The sequence below is a fragment of the Branchiostoma belcheri genome, unplaced genomic scaffold, assembly GCF_001625305.1.
Source record: "Branchiostoma belcheri isolate BF01 breed outbred unplaced genomic scaffold, Haploidv18h27 scaffold173, whole genome shotgun sequence".
NCBI classification, from domain to species: domain Eukaryota; kingdom Metazoa; phylum Chordata; class Leptocardii; order Amphioxiformes; family Branchiostomatidae; genus Branchiostoma; species Branchiostoma belcheri.
In genome coordinates this window covers 50,870-67,161 of record NW_017803191.1, presented here as the reverse complement: position 1 = coordinate 67,161, position 16,292 = coordinate 50,870, and the positions used below count along the sequence as shown (strand labels likewise).

The 16,292-nt window shown below is 41.3% G+C and overlaps 3 protein-coding genes across 3 annotated transcripts; 2 read left to right on the top strand and 1 right to left on the bottom strand.

Moving 5' to 3' along the window:
- The first annotated feature begins 1,356 nt into the window (after positions 1-1,356).
- Positions 1,357-3,956, top strand: LOC109466996. The gene is made up of 3 exons (XM_019764884.1): positions 1,357-1,765; positions 2,763-2,919; positions 3,324-3,956. Exons 1-3 carry the CDS (start codon positions 1,502-1,504, stop codon positions 3,608-3,610), a joined length of 708 nt encoding a protein of 235 aa, XP_019620443.1. The 5' UTR covers positions 1,357-1,501; the 3' UTR covers positions 3,611-3,956.
- Positions 3,957-3,964: 8 nt separating this feature from the next.
- On the bottom strand, positions 3,965-9,455 carry LOC109466994 (armadillo repeat-containing protein 6-like). The gene is made up of 7 exons (XM_019764882.1): positions 9,356-9,455; positions 8,605-8,765; positions 7,169-7,787; positions 6,658-6,803; positions 6,076-6,195; positions 5,451-5,600; positions 3,965-5,015 (listed from the first exon to the last, which is right to left on the bottom strand). The coding sequence occupies exons 2-7, from the start codon at positions 8,758-8,760 to the stop codon at positions 4,803-4,805; spliced, it is 1,404 nt and encodes a 467-aa protein (XP_019620441.1). The 5' UTR covers positions 8,761-8,765; positions 9,356-9,455; the 3' UTR covers positions 3,965-4,802.
- Positions 9,456-9,546: 91 nt separating this feature from the next.
- On the top strand, positions 9,547-16,280 carry LOC109466995 (N-acetylgalactosamine kinase-like). The gene is made up of 11 exons (XM_019764883.1): positions 9,547-9,702; positions 11,988-12,076; positions 12,325-12,448; positions 12,611-12,729; positions 13,036-13,154; positions 13,465-13,563; positions 14,012-14,164; positions 14,583-14,723; positions 14,938-15,007; positions 15,416-15,617; positions 16,017-16,280. Exons 1-11 carry the CDS (start codon positions 9,647-9,649, stop codon positions 16,219-16,221), a joined length of 1,377 nt encoding a protein of 458 aa, XP_019620442.1. The 5' UTR covers positions 9,547-9,646; the 3' UTR covers positions 16,222-16,280.
- Positions 16,281-16,292: the final 12 nt, after the last annotated feature.

Genomic DNA, 16,292 nt, shown 5'->3' with positions numbered 1-16,292 from the left:
CTTATCAGTTCTTTTATTACAGAGCGCAATTACATCAGTGTTGAAGCTTACCGGGGCGTGAAGCTGAACCTTAAACCAACAATCACTTTGCTTCATCGGAATCAATAGGAGCAATAACACGGCAATTCCCTGGGTTCGTGTATTGTAATTAAACTCCCGCTGCTGCTTCCGAAATGCAATTACGGTGCCATTCAAGCGGGGACAGTGTAGCAGCGAGAGGAGATATTACTTCCCGCCGTCATGGCTTCTCCCTGACACCACGCAGTCCCACCTGAGAACCGGCGCACGGTGTGTTTATTGGCCGGTGAGTTGAGTGACAGGGGAAGGGGTTAGGGAGAGACACAGATCTAGAGACGCAACTTTTCCTGCACGGGTGCGAAATATGCATCGAGTACCGAACATTGGAAACAAATGATTTTGTAACTCACGCACGCACGCACGCACGAACACACAAACATACATACACACACACACACACACACACCAATGACTTTGTAACACATACACACAAACTCTAATATACACACACACACACACACACACACACACGCGCGCGCGCGCGCGCGCGCGCGCACATGTACAGGACATCAAACAATAGCAGCATTGTGCGTTAAATAAGGGCTTCCTATCACATTAAGAGGTCTTAAACCTCCATTAAATAAGCAAAACTAGCTTGAACAAAAACTAGCTCCAGTGACAAGCAGGAACAATCATGGCGTAAGGGTTTCTAGAAACAAAACGTTCTACTGTACCAGGCTTTCAAACAATCTACGTACATGGATGGCGTACATTACAATGAAGCTAAGAACTTTCCCTAACTTCCGCTGCACCTTGAGACTGCTACATTGTGCACACACAGAAAGCTAATCCTAGCGATGCTAGCGGATACTGCAACTTGCTTTTTACGGCAATGCAATTGTACACAAATAGCTGCAAAGTTGAAAGACAAAAATATGGACGTAAATTTTATTACCAATCTGGATTTTGTATCACACATGGGCGACTGATCCACAGAGTTACCTCCGTTTGCGATCGGGACGCATGTGACAAGCCCAACATAACTGACATGACGAAGGCAGGGGCGTGGCATCATAAAGTGTGTGACGGGTCAAATACACTCAGGTCGTCGAGTGGGGTCGTCTCAAACAGATTGACGTTAAGTACCAATGAAAGCATAGGGGTGACGTGGGGAAACTTTGTTACCAACATCAACAACAAAGAACGGCAATCTATTCCACACCTTACTGGTCAACAACCAATTAGTCTTAACCAAACCTGACGCTACAGAAATGGTGGTGTTTGCACCTGTCATCACGTGGTTAAACAGTGTTGCATAGATACCCTCCGTGTCCTCGCACTACACGTACTACACGTACTACACATTCAATACGCATTGATCGAGTGAACAACCTGCTACCTAGCGGGTTCGAGGACTCCGGTTCTCCGTGAAGGTCACTGACAAAGTGACAGGATATCCTGAGCGGTGGGCCGGGGAGGTCTTATGGAGGTACCGCGCCGTGCCCTACCGAACATCGCCAGACCCCAGAAGCTACACCGCATGACGGTAACGCTCGACATCACAGCCCGCTTTCCCGGCAAGGATCACAACAGCACACTTCAGCGGCCAGACATGGACCGGACGTACCGGAAAGCTATCGAGGCGGCCTGGCCTCGACTCGTGAGAGACCTGGTGCTGAAACCCACGTTCTTACAGCGCCTGAGGACACACGGTGTGTTCTCCCAGGAAGTTTTGAACATCATTCAGGTGGGCAGAATGTACACTGCACACTGCTCTCAAACTAGTCTTAGGCATTTTAATATTCCCAATTGTAAAAAGACATAACGTTACATATTTGTTAGGGTAGGGTGAAGGGTATGATCGTGTTACATTTAAAGTAAAAAAAATCGATATGTTTTGATACTTTTCCCCTATCATGCCTTGCTCACAGGTTTCAAGTATTATATTGTACCACATGTACATGCCAATTAAGAACTGGAATGTGTAACTCTTTTTCTGACAACTCCAAGCAATTCTTGATATTTCACTGTCGTAAGCAGGATTAGCTTTCATATGGTATTAGCTGGATTGCTGGTACCTTATTTACAATATATATAACGGGTAGTACTTTACGTTACCACTTCAGAATAAAGCTGGCCAGCCTTTGAGTGGTGTTTCAAAACACTTGTTTCTTTCAACTCAGTGCCTCTGAAAAAACACTGAACAGTTAAAACAACATACATGTATGTCCTTGTATGATACCCAAGGTCAACTGTTGACCTTGGGTATCAACATTTGAGATGCCAGAAACATGTTTCAGATGTTCAGAAATATCATTTTCAGAAACATGCATCACATTGATTTTCTAAAGCTTGCTATTCTGTAGAATGCTGTAAATATTTCATAGATGCCAGATTTCAGAAAAACACTCGACCCACATAAAAGTGTTCTCCATTATAAGTTAATTTCAAGCACACGCATCCAGAGTATAGTCTATCCTAGTAGACTACCAATGATACATTGAGAATAAATAAAGGCTTTTGATTTGAATGACCAGTACAAACACAACTGTGCATTGTAATAATAGACAATGACTTGTAGCACCTCATGCATGCTTGTTACAAATAAACTATCCCCAAAACAGCTCTTTCCTCTTCTTCCAGTAGACTATCTGCTGTAGTGCCTGCATAGCTGTGTGGGAAAGATTTACTACAATGTAACTCCATAGTTGACCACTTTGCCCATGTTGTTTCTGTATGGTTAGAATGAGCCCACCCCAGTGCTGCAGAAGTCCCTGATGTTAAAGTTGTTGATGAACAGAGACTCTCGCCAGTTCCACCAGTTCTGCCAGGTCCTGTCTGACAGTGGTTATCACAGCCTGGCCAGGGCACTGGAGGACCCACAGACTGACCAGCGCGAGCGTGAGTACACTTATGACATAGCTCAGGGATTGGAACTAGGCTACTTTGCATTTTGGCCCTTAGAACTAACCAGGATGATACCCAGGCTATAACGTTAATGTTAGTTATTGTCGGAACATGTAACACTACATAATCATGAGAAGAATAAACACAGCTATCTTTGCCATCATCTGACATATAACATAGCTACAATGTACTTTCCAAGTGTAAGGCCATGGGTGTGGAACAAAACATGCTTTGGACTGCTTTCCTACAAAGCTATATCATTGTCATGTATTGTTTTGGTAGGTTGAGGGCCAAAACTTAGAGGGATGCCCTAACCTTATCTCCATTTACATGACTGCATGGCATGTTCAAAGAAAGAAATATTCAAAGTTCAAACAGTTCTTTCTTTCCATTTTCAGAAGCGGAGGCTCTGAAAGAGGAAGTGACGAGCCTGCAGCAGCAGAACCGCCTGCTGGCCCGGCGGGTGAGGCAGCTGGAGGTGGACCAGCAGCGGACAAACAAGAAACTTGCAGAGATAACGGCAGAACTGAGATCCAAGGACAGTCGGTATGCAACACAGAGCTCTGCGGACGAGGACTTGCTAAAGAAGAGGAATAGAACACTGAGGGAACTCTTAGAGATGGAGGAACAATACAGGAGACGGATGACAAAACAAAGGGACGGGCGTGGACAGAAGTTATTATAGTGGCCTTTAGTTGCCGTAAGGAGAGAAATGCCTCTACCCCTATGATGGGGTCAAAAAATAGGTATCATTTTCTGAATGCTGAAACTGACCATTCTAAATGAGTGGCCAGTAGAATATGTATCGTTTGTACATTTTTAAAAATAATTATGAGATACAACTGCTGTAACTAGGCATACAATGCCAGCTGCTAACATGTTTGCAAATATTTTTCATGCTGTCATAAATGATGTCAGGGTAAATGGTATCAGAAGTAGGATGCCAGGAGTAAGTTTTTGGTTTAGAATTGAGCTTTTATTTAAGTCGAGAAAAGTGTCAGAACTGCTGCTGTTCAATAAAGTGTTAGATATCAACTGGGTTTTGCTACTTTCCCAATATGCATGATCCTTAAAATAGGGTGTTGTCATTTTGGTTGGTTAAACCTGAGAGAGTTATACCTATAAATTTGTCGAGTACAATGTCACAATTGCATAACGGTAATTACATTATACAAACTCAAATCTACCTGGCAAATTCCAGGTTTAAACATTGAACATAAAACAGACAAAATGTAATAGACACCCTATACTTTGCATCTTTACAGTTCCAGAGTATTAGTATAACACGAGCATAGGTTGACACATTTGCTGTTGTTATGTTTGTGTACTGTGATGCAACTTACCAATCCTTTTGTTAACTTCACACGTGCAAATCCTTTCAAAAGGCGTGAAAAACATATCTATTCTTCAAGTCCAATGACCAGGCTGGAAAATGACACAAATATGTACACCCAATAACTCATTATTTAGCTAATAATATACAAAATTCAACTGAAAGATAAAAAGAAATTTGTGTTATTCAGCTACAAAAGTTACTTGGTTTTAAACACTGAAATACACACACACTGATACATAAATTGGTTTGCTGAAAAAACAATGGATAGAAATCATTGTGTTTGTATGTGACATCATAAACACCAGACCTGTGATATTGTGATAAGTCCCAATTTTTTTGCAGTACTTTTATATTTGCGGTTTTGCAGTCAGTTCTGTAAGGCAAAACTTACCATTACAGTGAAGAAATAATTTGCCAGCTATTTTTGCTACACCTGGCACCATCGCAAACGAATAGTTCTGCAAACAAGTCTATTTTTCTCAGACCACGAATATTTGCTAACGCAAATACAAAGTGATTCACAGATGTCCGTTCTTCTGTATCAGTGCTTGATCCCTCTCCCCTCCCCCTTCCACAGCACCCTGAGCTCCACCTGCCCCCCTAGGTCCCTGATGGCGGCCTTCCCAACATCCTCCACATCCTTGTGCCGAGCCCGGGCCTCGTTGATGATGTCCTCGGCTCCCAGCTCCAGGATGGGGCCTGCGAAGTCCCTGGTCCTGGCAACCAGGTTACGGATGGCCATGCACCCTTGTTTCTACATCAAGAGTCAAGAAAATGCAAGGTCTAAAGGAACATCTGTTTGAGTATTTAAAAATGAGTTGTGAAAGAGTTCCCAAACCAATAGTAAAGTTCTATTTTTCACAACCATTTGTTTTACATGAGCCGGTGTTTCGATGACTGTCATCTTCATCAGGGCTAACATGACTACTTTACTGTAGAGCTAGTTGTTGCATGGTTCACTGTGCACTGAAGCTAGAGGTTACTGTAACAATACAGTACCAAGCGTAAAACAATTGTGACATACATAGGTATTGTTACAACATAATGTTACATGCGGTATTTACAGAGTTTTCAAACCAGTTTAGCTCACTGAAGTCATGACAAAGAAGACAGATGATACCAGTATGTACAGTATTGACAGCTTCATTGTTCACATGACTGATATTACAATTTAAAATACAAAACACACCTGAACAGAGGATTTGTCCATGTGAACCTTCATGGCTTGTACCACGGCCTCAGCTCCGTTGGCCGCCATGATGGCTTTGACGTTGTCCGTGTTTCGCAGAGCGAGAGCACACAGAGCAGCGCAGCCCTCCTCACACACCTGTGCCACACCCTGGGAAGGCGAGTTCAATAGGGTGAGCCTGGGTACCATCCTTGTTAGTTATTGTTAGTGTACATGCATATGAGGGCAGTTCATTAAAGGGTTTTGTATACTTGTGTCCCATAAACTGAAAAAAATGAATCTTGGCACACAAGTTTCAGTTGTTAAAAGACTGTGTGTATGGCAAATTTTGTTTCTCAGTCTATGGGAAAGAGGTCTAGGAAACCTTAAGGATGCTGATGACTGCTCTATAGGCTCCAGTATCAAACCTTTCTCTACTTCAGTAAAAGTCGAACTGTTAGGACTTCAGAGGTGAAAATAGGCAATGTGTGACCCATAGAAATCTGTATATAACTATACATGTGAAATTTTAGCATCTTTAGAATAACAGATAGTGATCTTCTTTCTTCACATTTGCACATCTACAGCATTATTCTGTTGATGTGGAAGATGTTATACTTAGTTAAAGGTAACTGTCATCCCTTACTATGTGGATGTTAAGTGCAGTGATGATCAGCTCCATCCCTCCTGTCTGCACAATTTTGGTCTTCACATCGTCATTCCCAGCGATCGCCTTCAGCAGACTGATGCCACGACTAGCCAAAGCCTGGAATTACAACCATCAACAGGCATGAAGTTCAAGGTACATTTTACCAGTAAATTCTACATCATTATACCAAGTATACTTACAGAAACTTGAGTAGGAACTTACAGAAGTTCTTACATAATGCATGTCAAAACAGTGGAACACTGGAACCTATAGTAGAACCTGAAGTATACCAAACACAGTGGAACCTACAACAGGTCCTACAGTAGGTCCCACAGAATACCAAAAACAGTGGAATTTACAGTAGGACTTACATAATACAAAAACAATGTAATCTACAGTCCTACAATCTACATTGCCTACCTTAAAAAAATTACCAAATACAGTGGAACCTACAGTAGATCCTTCACGTAGGTCTTACAATTTACATTATACAAACAAATTGTACTGTATGCATACTTATAATGTTATTTTATTCCTCTAATGATAATTGAAAGTATGTTGTTATAATTAAAAGCTTACCTGATGTCGAACATTGTCCCTCATGACATTCAGCACCAGGTCCAGTCCTCCCAGGTCTACAATAGCCTGACAGAACTCGTTCCTGACCGCCAGTCTGCTCAACGTCAGGCAGACTTCTGATGTGGTTCCTGCATCCCCTTTACAAGCTGACAAGATTCAGAATATCATTATCAACAACACATATAAGGAGAATACAATCTACATAATCCTAGAAATTTTGAGTTGAAAAAGAAACAGAGGAACAACAAACAATATACGTGCACGGTACGCGTGTGCATTTTGAAACTACATGTCATAATGCTACATAATGCTTAGTTTATATGTAGATGCAAAATGTATCATTACAATATTTAGCCTATTTATGTAATGACAATAGTCTTCAGACCTACGTATATAGGTCTAGAGAAATACTGATAAGGCTACAGTACTAATCAAATATAGTGAAAGATTGTATACATGATGAAACTACAAAGAAGAGCACAGATGAAATGTCTACAATGTCCTTCCTCACCTGTTAAACAAGCCAAGAGTGTCTCCAATGCTTTATTCTCCATCACCATCATTTTGGCGTGTTCGTGTGCCTTTCCGAACGGAACACGTATGTCATCATCAAACGTCAGCACCCTTACGACTGTGCACGCGGACTTCACGACATCTGCGTTGGCGCCGTGTGTTTCAAGCGCCTTCATCAGACAAGGGAGTAGGCCGTGCTCTATGTACGCCTGTCGGTTGGTCTCGTGCTTTAAACATGTGGCGTAAATTGCCTTAAAGGTGCTAGCCTGCAGCGGGGCATCATCCGGAAACTTGGTAAGAGTTTGTACGAGAAACGTCATGCTTGCCTCATCGATAAGGTCGGGTTGCCCCTCTAAAAAGGCACCAAAAGTTTCTATACATCTGCACAGCATGTTGGCATCATCGTTGAACTTGGTACATGCCGAGAACATGACCTTGTAGCCATCTTTGCTGGCGGCAAGGCTGCGGTGGGAGAAGCTGACTTTGCACTGTTCTTGGAATGTCTGTAGAGCGGAGGTTAGTTTTTCTGGATCAGGACTGTCGGAGGTAAGTAAGGTGGACAGATCAGACAGTGCCTGTAACACAGCGTGCTCTGGTCCTCCTGATGGTGACGACCCCTGACAGATGAAAAAGGATGTAGTCAGCCATGGGGAAGCATGACTCAGGGCTCAAAATACTTAACTTCTGTCACCTGTGATATGTGATTTATAATAACAAGCCTGTATTCTTCAGTAATTCCACAATTTTTATGAAAATTGCAGTCTATTTTGAGCAATGACATTTGTTTTGCTGTACTTCATACTTTTCTCTTTGATGTGTCTTGAGGAGCTTGGTGAAAATTAACATGAGAAAGATTAGATTTAAGTCAAATCACGCCTGGCTTGCTGTGATGACAAGCACCTACTAGTAATGCTGAAAAAATCTAGAAAGGTAACACATGGGTCTAGACTAATAAACTAACTGCCCTGTTTATTGCTACTCAAACACATTCATATATAATATATGGGTGGGCAGCCCCTCCAGCTCTGTCCTGCTACGAAATCTAACCCAACACCACAGGGTGTTGCTACAGCACCAATTACTATGGTGACAGATGTCCTGTCCAGGCCATTAACTTTATTTGTTTGCAGAAGAAGAAGAGGAAGAAAAGGAGGAAGAAGAAACAGAGCAAACACAATAATGTTTTCCTTCTGCATTCTGGATGAATAGGACAGAAACTGCAGTGACAAAGTGACAAAACTGCAGCCACTTTCATTTTATGTTTGTCACACATTTTGTATCTGTTATTTCAACTCTATTTTGTATGTTCAAGGAGGTTCAACCTCCTTGGCATGTTTTAATGTTCCTGAACAAAAGATCTTACAAGCACATTTGTGCTTGCTATCTAATGCTCATAGATCCATGTGAATAAAATAGAATAACTGCAATCCTTACCAGATTGAGAGTTTTAACGATGTTGCTGAGGTCGACACCCTGTGACTCAAACTGCTGCACAGCCTCCTGGACTGCCTCCTCCCCCTCCATCTCAAACTCCTCCATGTTCTCCTTCACTACTGCATCAAACGTCTCCTGGCTGATCTGTTTAGCCATCTTGTCTGTAGAAAATGAGAAGGAAGGGTACACTGAAACCTGTCATCATCAAATATTTTTGGGCATTACATCACTTCCACGTTGACAGAGAGTATGAGATCATATAGTGCATCATTATCATAATACAATTAACATGTAAGGCATGACTAATGTTGATAATATACGAAAACATCACGGAGGCCAGACTAAAACATAGCAGAGTTTTGTTGCTAGTGTAAATTTTCAACTGATACTGGGGATATATCTGTAACGTTACATGTGTAACCTTCAGGCAAGCCTTCCAACCTCACAGCCTTCTAGATCTTTCCAATTTTCCACACCAATAACGTTAATTACTGTTAACGCCCTCCACCCCCCCAAATCCGATGACAGTCAGGATCCTGACTAATCTAACGTACCTATAAAATGTAGTCTCTATACTTCTCCGAACCCCCTCTCCCCTCCCAAACCCCCCTCCCCAATTTATTATCATAATAGTGTGACAAGAAATGCACTATATATCGATGATTGTAGCAACATCAAATGCTTTCACAAAAGTGGAAAGTGGGTGACGTTAACGTTAGCCAAGTTATGGACAAGAAACGTTAGAAGTTACCTTTGTGGTTTTGTTGGCTGGGCAACTGAAATTCGGATCACCGCGCCACCAAAAGACCGGTACAGCAGGCAAACGGAAGTGAAAGTTCAACATACGATCAGCTGTTTCCGGGTCGTTGACCCGTGTTGGCGCGCCACGTACGCTTCTGTGTCATGTGCCAGTCAGCTGTTGTGTGTACACCTGCCGTACTTTGCCTTATAAGGGGGCGTGTACACGTAGCTACAATCCAATTTCAGGTGCTAGATTAACAGGTGGTCTCTCCGCGCCAGTGTAGCTGCAGCTACAGAAAGAATGGCCGAACCAGGTGCCCCAGCAGTTAAACCTGTACCCAGCCACCTAACGGACAGGTAAACATAATTTTGAGCTAAACGTTTAAATACGAAGGGAGGGGGCTGGGGATACAAACATACAAATTGAAGGATTTGGCTTGCATGTTAATTGTTAAGTCTATAGTTTTGAGAGAACTTTGAGAGCAATATTTTGATTTTTTTATTTTATTAGGTGAACTTAAGCATCAGTAAGTAGGTTAAAGATATTTCTTGCATGTTTATACATGTGTAACAAGATGTTAGAGGATTAATGTTCAGTGCTCACAGACCTCAAGTTGACCCAATTAGTTGAAAGCAAAGTACAATGACTAAATAAATATTATAAGGTAATGTAACCATTCGCTGTTAGTGAGTATAATCATAAATTTAAAACATTTCAGGCAGATCAATAAAAGTCCAATCACTACCAAATCCAGAACGGGTGAATAAGCACTGGCCACGGGTTTTTTTGCGCGAATCTGCGTACTTTTGGGTGATTTCCATTGTTCTCAATAAAAATCACCCATTTGTTGTTTTCCTTGCAATGGGTGAAATTTTGTGCATTATAACCAGATTATGCAAGGAATGGGTGAATTTTCCAGTGTTTACTTTGCACCCGATTACAATTGAAAATTCACCCAGATTCACCCATTTGATTGGACACCTCTGGTAATAGGTGTCATAAACTGCACAGGCACATACCTCATAATGTCGCAGTGCTGACTGGCAGTCTTTGAGTGGGTACTGGATTTTGAAGATTTGTTATCTAGTCGGTTGAAAATCCCCACAACTCCAAAGTACATGTAAACACATGTTAACAGCAAAGTGGAAGAACCTCCATGGTTGAAATGAAAGTAATTTGTATAATGGCAAGAATGTCCAAAAATTTACAAGCTTTATTACCACCCTGTGTTGCCTTGAATTCTGTGTTCTTTGCATAGATTGATCAACACATAGGATGTTCAACCCTATGATTATAGTATGAACCAAACACTGACCCGGGGCGATATCCCTTCGATACATTTTTCAGTCAAGTGGAGTTTACAATCTTATGATGGAGCCCGATTCATTGCCAATGTCTTGAAATTCAATTTGTGGCGTATACCACATAAGAATTGCAACATGAGTTAGGTTACTCCCAAATCATGTGTTAAAAATTGCCAAAAATTGCACTCTGTATTATAAATTGCCAAATAATATGATTTTCACTTTGAAAATCCTCATCAAAACGTTCACCACTTTTGGAGAAGCTGTAATTTATTCATATTGTCATGCAGGTCAAGGTGCGAAAGGCTATTGTTCCTGTATGCAAATTCAACATCCCAATGACAACATATATGAAAGGCTATTGTTCCTGTATGCAAATTCAACATTCCAATGACAACATTATGAATGGTCCTGTAGCAGCATTTCATTATGTACCCCCAAAGTCAAACACAATTGTCAACAGTGAAAGACTTGCAAACTTATCTTACAATTTCAAAACCGCGATTGAAATGAAATCAATTTATATGAATGTCGGAAGACTCAAGACCATTACCAACTCGGCCCAGTCAACTTGGCCCCAAGTCAACTTTTTGAAGTGGTTTCCACCAAACCTTCTTGTTCCCGTGTATTGCTGCAGCCAGACAAATATTCCTCATACTAGTAACAGCCATGGGATTGGCACATGTCCGGAAAGGTAGGTAACTACGTAGTGAACAACGAGTGCCACCACACTGCCACTAACGGTCAGCTCAATATTCAACCCATGAAAAACAGCGTACTTAGCACTAGTTAAATTGCTGTTTGTTTTACAATGGGTGAAACCTTGAATTCACCCGGAATTCACCGTTTTGTCATATAGGTGCAATTTTCATTTTCACCCAGTATATTTACATGGAAACAACAGCAAATGGCACCTTGGAAATTCACCCAGATTCCCAGAAAAGTACGCAGATTTACGCAAAAAAACCCATGGCCAGTGCTTTTTCACCCATTCTGGATTTGGTAGTGAATGTCCTGTTGGTAAACCCTCAGCCACATCTTGTGATTGTGGTGTTGAATTTCAAAGTCCACAAATGGAAAGATCAATTCTGATTTAGAAAAAATGATTATTATCTCTTGTGTTGTCCTTGTAATAGATATAATAAGCAATTTAACACACCACAAAACAAACAAAAACAATGTTTACAGTCATCAAAACACCAAATACTAGTATTCACAGTGCAGCATTTTTCATTAACTGACCACAAGGTAATATATGCAGGGACATGAATTCAATTCATTTAGATCTGATTTAACCAATAGCTAAGTTTGAAACAATTTCAACCTTTTATTTTCAGGTTTACTAGATTGAGGGAATCTTTTAAACAGAAATATGGAACGGATCCAGAGTTCTTTGCAAGAGCACCAGGGCGGGTCAACCTGATTGGTAGGTTGATTGTACTTACCTCCAAGCAGATGTTAGATTGGAGAACAAAACATTTGCTGATTGTGCTATGCTGATTGCAAGTAGCTGCCTGTCAGAAGAATTTGACAGTCAGAAAATGTTACCATCTTCCTCCCCAACACCTGCTTATTATGGTTATTATTAATAACAAACAAAAACCACTGTATTAACACATAGTCCGTGGATGAAAAGATTTACTACACATGACATGTGTTGATTATTTCCTACAGGTGAACACATAGACTACTGTGGGTATGCTGTACTTCCCATGGCCATAGAGCAGGACATTGTCATCGCAGCAGCCACCACAGATGACCAGAAACTTACTTTAGCCAATGTGGATCCCAGTTTTAGGTAACGTTACATGCTATATAACGTTACACTTCAAACAAGGGCAATAGGCATGTTCTTTTATAATAGTCGTAATAAGCACAATACTGTGACATACATGTAGGTACAACTGAAATAATTATGTTGGGTAATCTCTGGTCTAAAGTTGCCTTCTTGTTTCCATAGTGATTTTACCAGCACTGTGGATGGCTTCACCATTGACAAGTCCCAGCCGCGCTGGTTTCACTACTTCCTGTGTGGCTTCAAAGGTGTGGTTGAGCACTGCAAGATCGACAAGCCATCAGGTCAGCATCCATCATTCTGTCCATTGACAGAATTCTGTTGGCATTTTAATTTTACAACAAGAATTGTCTATAAGAGTACAAATACAAATACAGTGCTATAAATCATGATGTTTTTGCGGTCACTTCTGTACCGTGAACTAATATCATTACTGTGAACAAATAACTTGCTGACTTTCTTTTTGCTGCACCTGCCGCCACCACAAGCGTATAGTTCTGCAAACATGTACATTTTTCTCAACAAAGTTTTGCTACTGTTATCATACTGATTTACAGTATTTAGTTCAAGTCTTTTTGCTTATTTGACAGGTCTGAATGTCCTGTTGGAGGGAACTGTACCCAAGAGTTCAGGCCTGTCCAGCTCCAGTGCTCTGGTGTGCTGTTCTGGGATGACCACTGCAAGAGCCAACAACTGCAGCCTTTCCAAGGTTTGGTGCCATTGAAATGATTTTTATATCATATTGATTTTTATAACATATTATTTTTGGAGAAGTTTATTGTTGATACTTGTTAGACAGATCCATACAAAATCTGACCATTTCCAAAACCACATCCAGTGGCTTGAGTAACTGTTTTTTGGCATATCTTATTACCTGGATGTCTAACCTTCACTGACATGATTCATACATTTTTAACTGAAGAACAGAACAACATACATGTATGCCTCCAGCTTATTACATATTATAGGATGACTTTGATATCAGCAATTCTTCTCAAAAAGTCTATTTTTTGTCACAGAAAGAGCTTGCTGAGGTTTGTACCTGGTGTGAACGTTACATCGGTACAGAGGGGGGAGGAATGGACCAGTCCATCTCCTTCTTGGCTGAAGCTGGAACTGTAAGTTCCTACTCAAGTTTATCTTTATCCTGAATTTTTATTTCATTGTCTTCCACTCCAGTGACCATGTCTAACCTAAGGCAGAAATCAAAGAACAGCAGATGTCCCTAATAGTGTTTATAAGTGCTTTTTTTTACTTATTTGATGCTAAGAGGTGCTTAATTTTCACAATGCAAAATCTGTATCTAAACAATTTCTAGTACCTTTAATTTGTAGGGCAAGGTAAATGATACACTTCTTGAGGCCAGAATTTCCAAATTCTTCTGATGATATTATACACAAGAATCATGGATGTCTCATCTCATCAAGTGCACCAGCAACAAATTTAACCAGTAGTTTTTATGCTTATATGATCAGAGAACATGACTGTTATTTTGATCAGATTTTCAATCAGATTGTAATCAAATATTACTGATACCAACTCATCAGACATACATGTTGATTGAAGGCCAAGCTCATAGAGTTCAACCCACTGAAGGCCACAGACGTGTCCCTGCCTGACGGAGTTGTGTTTGTCATCTCTAACTCCTGCGTGGAGGCCAACAAGGCAGCCTTCGCTCACTATAATGTCAGAGTGGTGGAGTGTCGACTGGCAGCCCAGGTAGGAAGCCATATTGATGTGTACATCACTGGATAACTGGCCTTTAAGCATGTGTTACTAGTCTAAGAGTAATGAGCACTGCATGTTGCATTCAGAAAGAGTTGCAGTTACAGAGCCTGTCATATTCCTAGTACAACAACAGGCTTACATCTTACTGCACATGAGGGCATTCTTGGTATGGTTGTGGAGGTGTTGTACAACATTCTTGAGACAGAAAAGGCTTCTGTATATCCTTCTCAATGGTCATGTCTGTAATAACCTTGCTAAAAACCCTACAACAAAAGCATTGTAACTCAAGGCATCCATGCCTTAACTAGAATAGCTCATTTGCCGCACTACAAACTTTGAAAAACAATCTATAGATAGCTTACACAGTAGTAATTGTGACACATCTGTCTGTGCTTTCTTTGAACTGCAGCTCATAGCAAAGTCTAAAGGCCTTGACTGGAGGAAGCTGAGGAAGCTGGGGGATCTTCAGTCTGCGCTGGGCGTGTCCCTGGAGGAGATGGGTGTGATCGTGGACCAACTGCTACACAAGGACCCTTACAGCAGGGAGGAGGTAGGTGGGAGGGAAACTTCTGTGATAGCAAGGATGGTAAATTTTACACTATCTTTAGTTTGAGGAAAAGGGCAATTCCTTGTTACTGGAAATAATATCTTGACAGCATTACTACTTATGAAAGATGCCTTACAGTGTTGAAGATTGTAGAGTAAAACAATTATATTGAGATCTGTTCTGTACGTTTGACTCTGCGTGCCATGTGATTTGTTAGGTGTGCAAGGAACTGGGAGTGACCTCAGAAGAACTGCAAGATACGAGCCTCAGCCAGAACACCAAGGATTGTAAGTCCCTTCTGCAGACATGCTGCAGTGATTCTGTACGATGGGCTGTGTTGTGGGTTGTTGTATTTTTCACTGACATTTTAGGCTAATGTTCTTCATTGACCTGTTTTCTGCTTTTAACATCTGAAAAATCCCAAAACATAGACTGTCTGTTTGTTTGTTTGTTTGTTTAATCTATAGTGGGTCTAATATTGCAGAATGTTCTGATATAGCTGCAGTGATCAAGCTGCAGTTTTGGAAGAAACTGCTAGAGGTCTCTGATCTATTGCTGAATGAATTGATTCACTGAAAGATCAAAGAATAACATTTCCATAGAACAACCACACAATAAAAATAGCTCAGAATGTAGTGCAAGAAATATGAAAAGCCTGAAATAATGATTCATTGTATCCTGGATTTTACCTCCAGTGACCACATTCCAGCTCCATGACCGGGCTGCTCATGTGTACAGTGAAGCTGACAGGGTTTTCAAGTTCAAGGCCGTGTGTGACGAGAAGCCGGCTGACGCACTTGTACAGCTGGGGCAGCTGATGAATGCCAGCCATGCCAGCTGCCGAGACCTGTACAACTGCAGCTGTGCTGAGCTGGACCAGCTGACACAGCTCTGCATGTAAGGTCCTCTCCTTGATGCTGAATGTGTAGTCTGTAAAAGCTGTAAAGAATGGTTCTCTCCTTGGTGCTGAATGTGTAGTCTGTAGAACACTAAAGAATGGTCCTCTCCTTGGTGCTGAATGTGTAGTCTGTAGAACACATAGAATCCATTTATCTGTTTGAGCCATGTTGGGCCTCTAACAAAATCACATTTGCAGTTTCAAACCGGCTTCTAATGGCCCAAACCTATATCATTTTCCCAAACCCAAAACCTATCTACTGCCAAAAAAATATGACCACAACATGTTTTCAACACAAGATACAAGGAGAGGACCATTCTCTTCAATACCAACAAAAGCTGCCAGGGCACATAATTTAGTCCAGTATGTACTGTAATTGGAATTTGTTTCTCCTTTAGTGATGCAGGAGCGCTGGGTTCACGACTGACTGGTGCAGGGTTTGGCGGCTGTGCCGTGTCTCTGGTACCAGCCGCCAAGTTGCAGGACTTCCTCAAGGCAGTCCAGTCTGGGTTCTACGACAACAGTCCCACCAGGAGCACGAGGGTGGCTGAAAGTCTCTTTGCAACCCAGCCCGGTGATGGGGCAACTTTCTTCACATTGTAAAAATTAGCAGCATTAATTGTTAGTAGCCACATGCTAAATACAAAATCAGATCTGCAGAAGATCCTTGAAAT

Bases quoted from the DNA above. Each gene is read 5' to 3' on its own strand.
- LOC109466996 (XM_019764884.1), top strand. From the start codon at position 1,502: ATGGAGGTACCGCGCCGTGCCCTACCGAACATCGCCAGACCCCAGAAG. The intron at 1,766-2,762 runs GTGGGCAGAATG...CTGTATGGTTAG, and splicing joins AAGTTTTGAACATCATTCAG to AATGAGCCCACCCCAGTGCT. The intron at 2,920-3,323 runs GTGAGTACACTT...TTCCATTTTCAG, and splicing joins ACAGACTGACCAGCGCGAGC to AAGCGGAGGCTCTGAAAGAG.
- LOC109466994 (XM_019764882.1), bottom strand. From the start codon at position 8,760: ATGGCTAAACAGATCAGCCAGGAGACGTTTGATGCAGTAGTGAAGGAG. The intron at 7,788-8,604 runs GTAAGGATTGCA...TTCATCTGTCAG, and splicing joins TCGTTAAAACTCTCAATCTG to GGGTCGTCACCATCAGGAGG. The intron at 6,804-7,168 runs GTGAGGAAGGAC...GAATCTTGTCAG, and splicing joins ACTCTTGGCTTGTTTAACAG to CTTGTAAAGGGGATGCAGGA.
- LOC109466995 (XM_019764883.1), top strand. From the start codon at position 9,647: ATGGCCGAACCAGGTGCCCCAGCAGTTAAACCTGTACCCAGCCACCTA. The intron at 14,165-14,582 runs GTAGGAAGCCAT...TTTGAACTGCAG, and splicing joins AGTGTCGACTGGCAGCCCAG to CTCATAGCAAAGTCTAAAGG. The intron at 15,008-15,415 runs GTAAGTCCCTTC...TTTTACCTCCAG, and splicing joins CAGCCAGAACACCAAGGATT to TGACCACATTCCAGCTCCAT.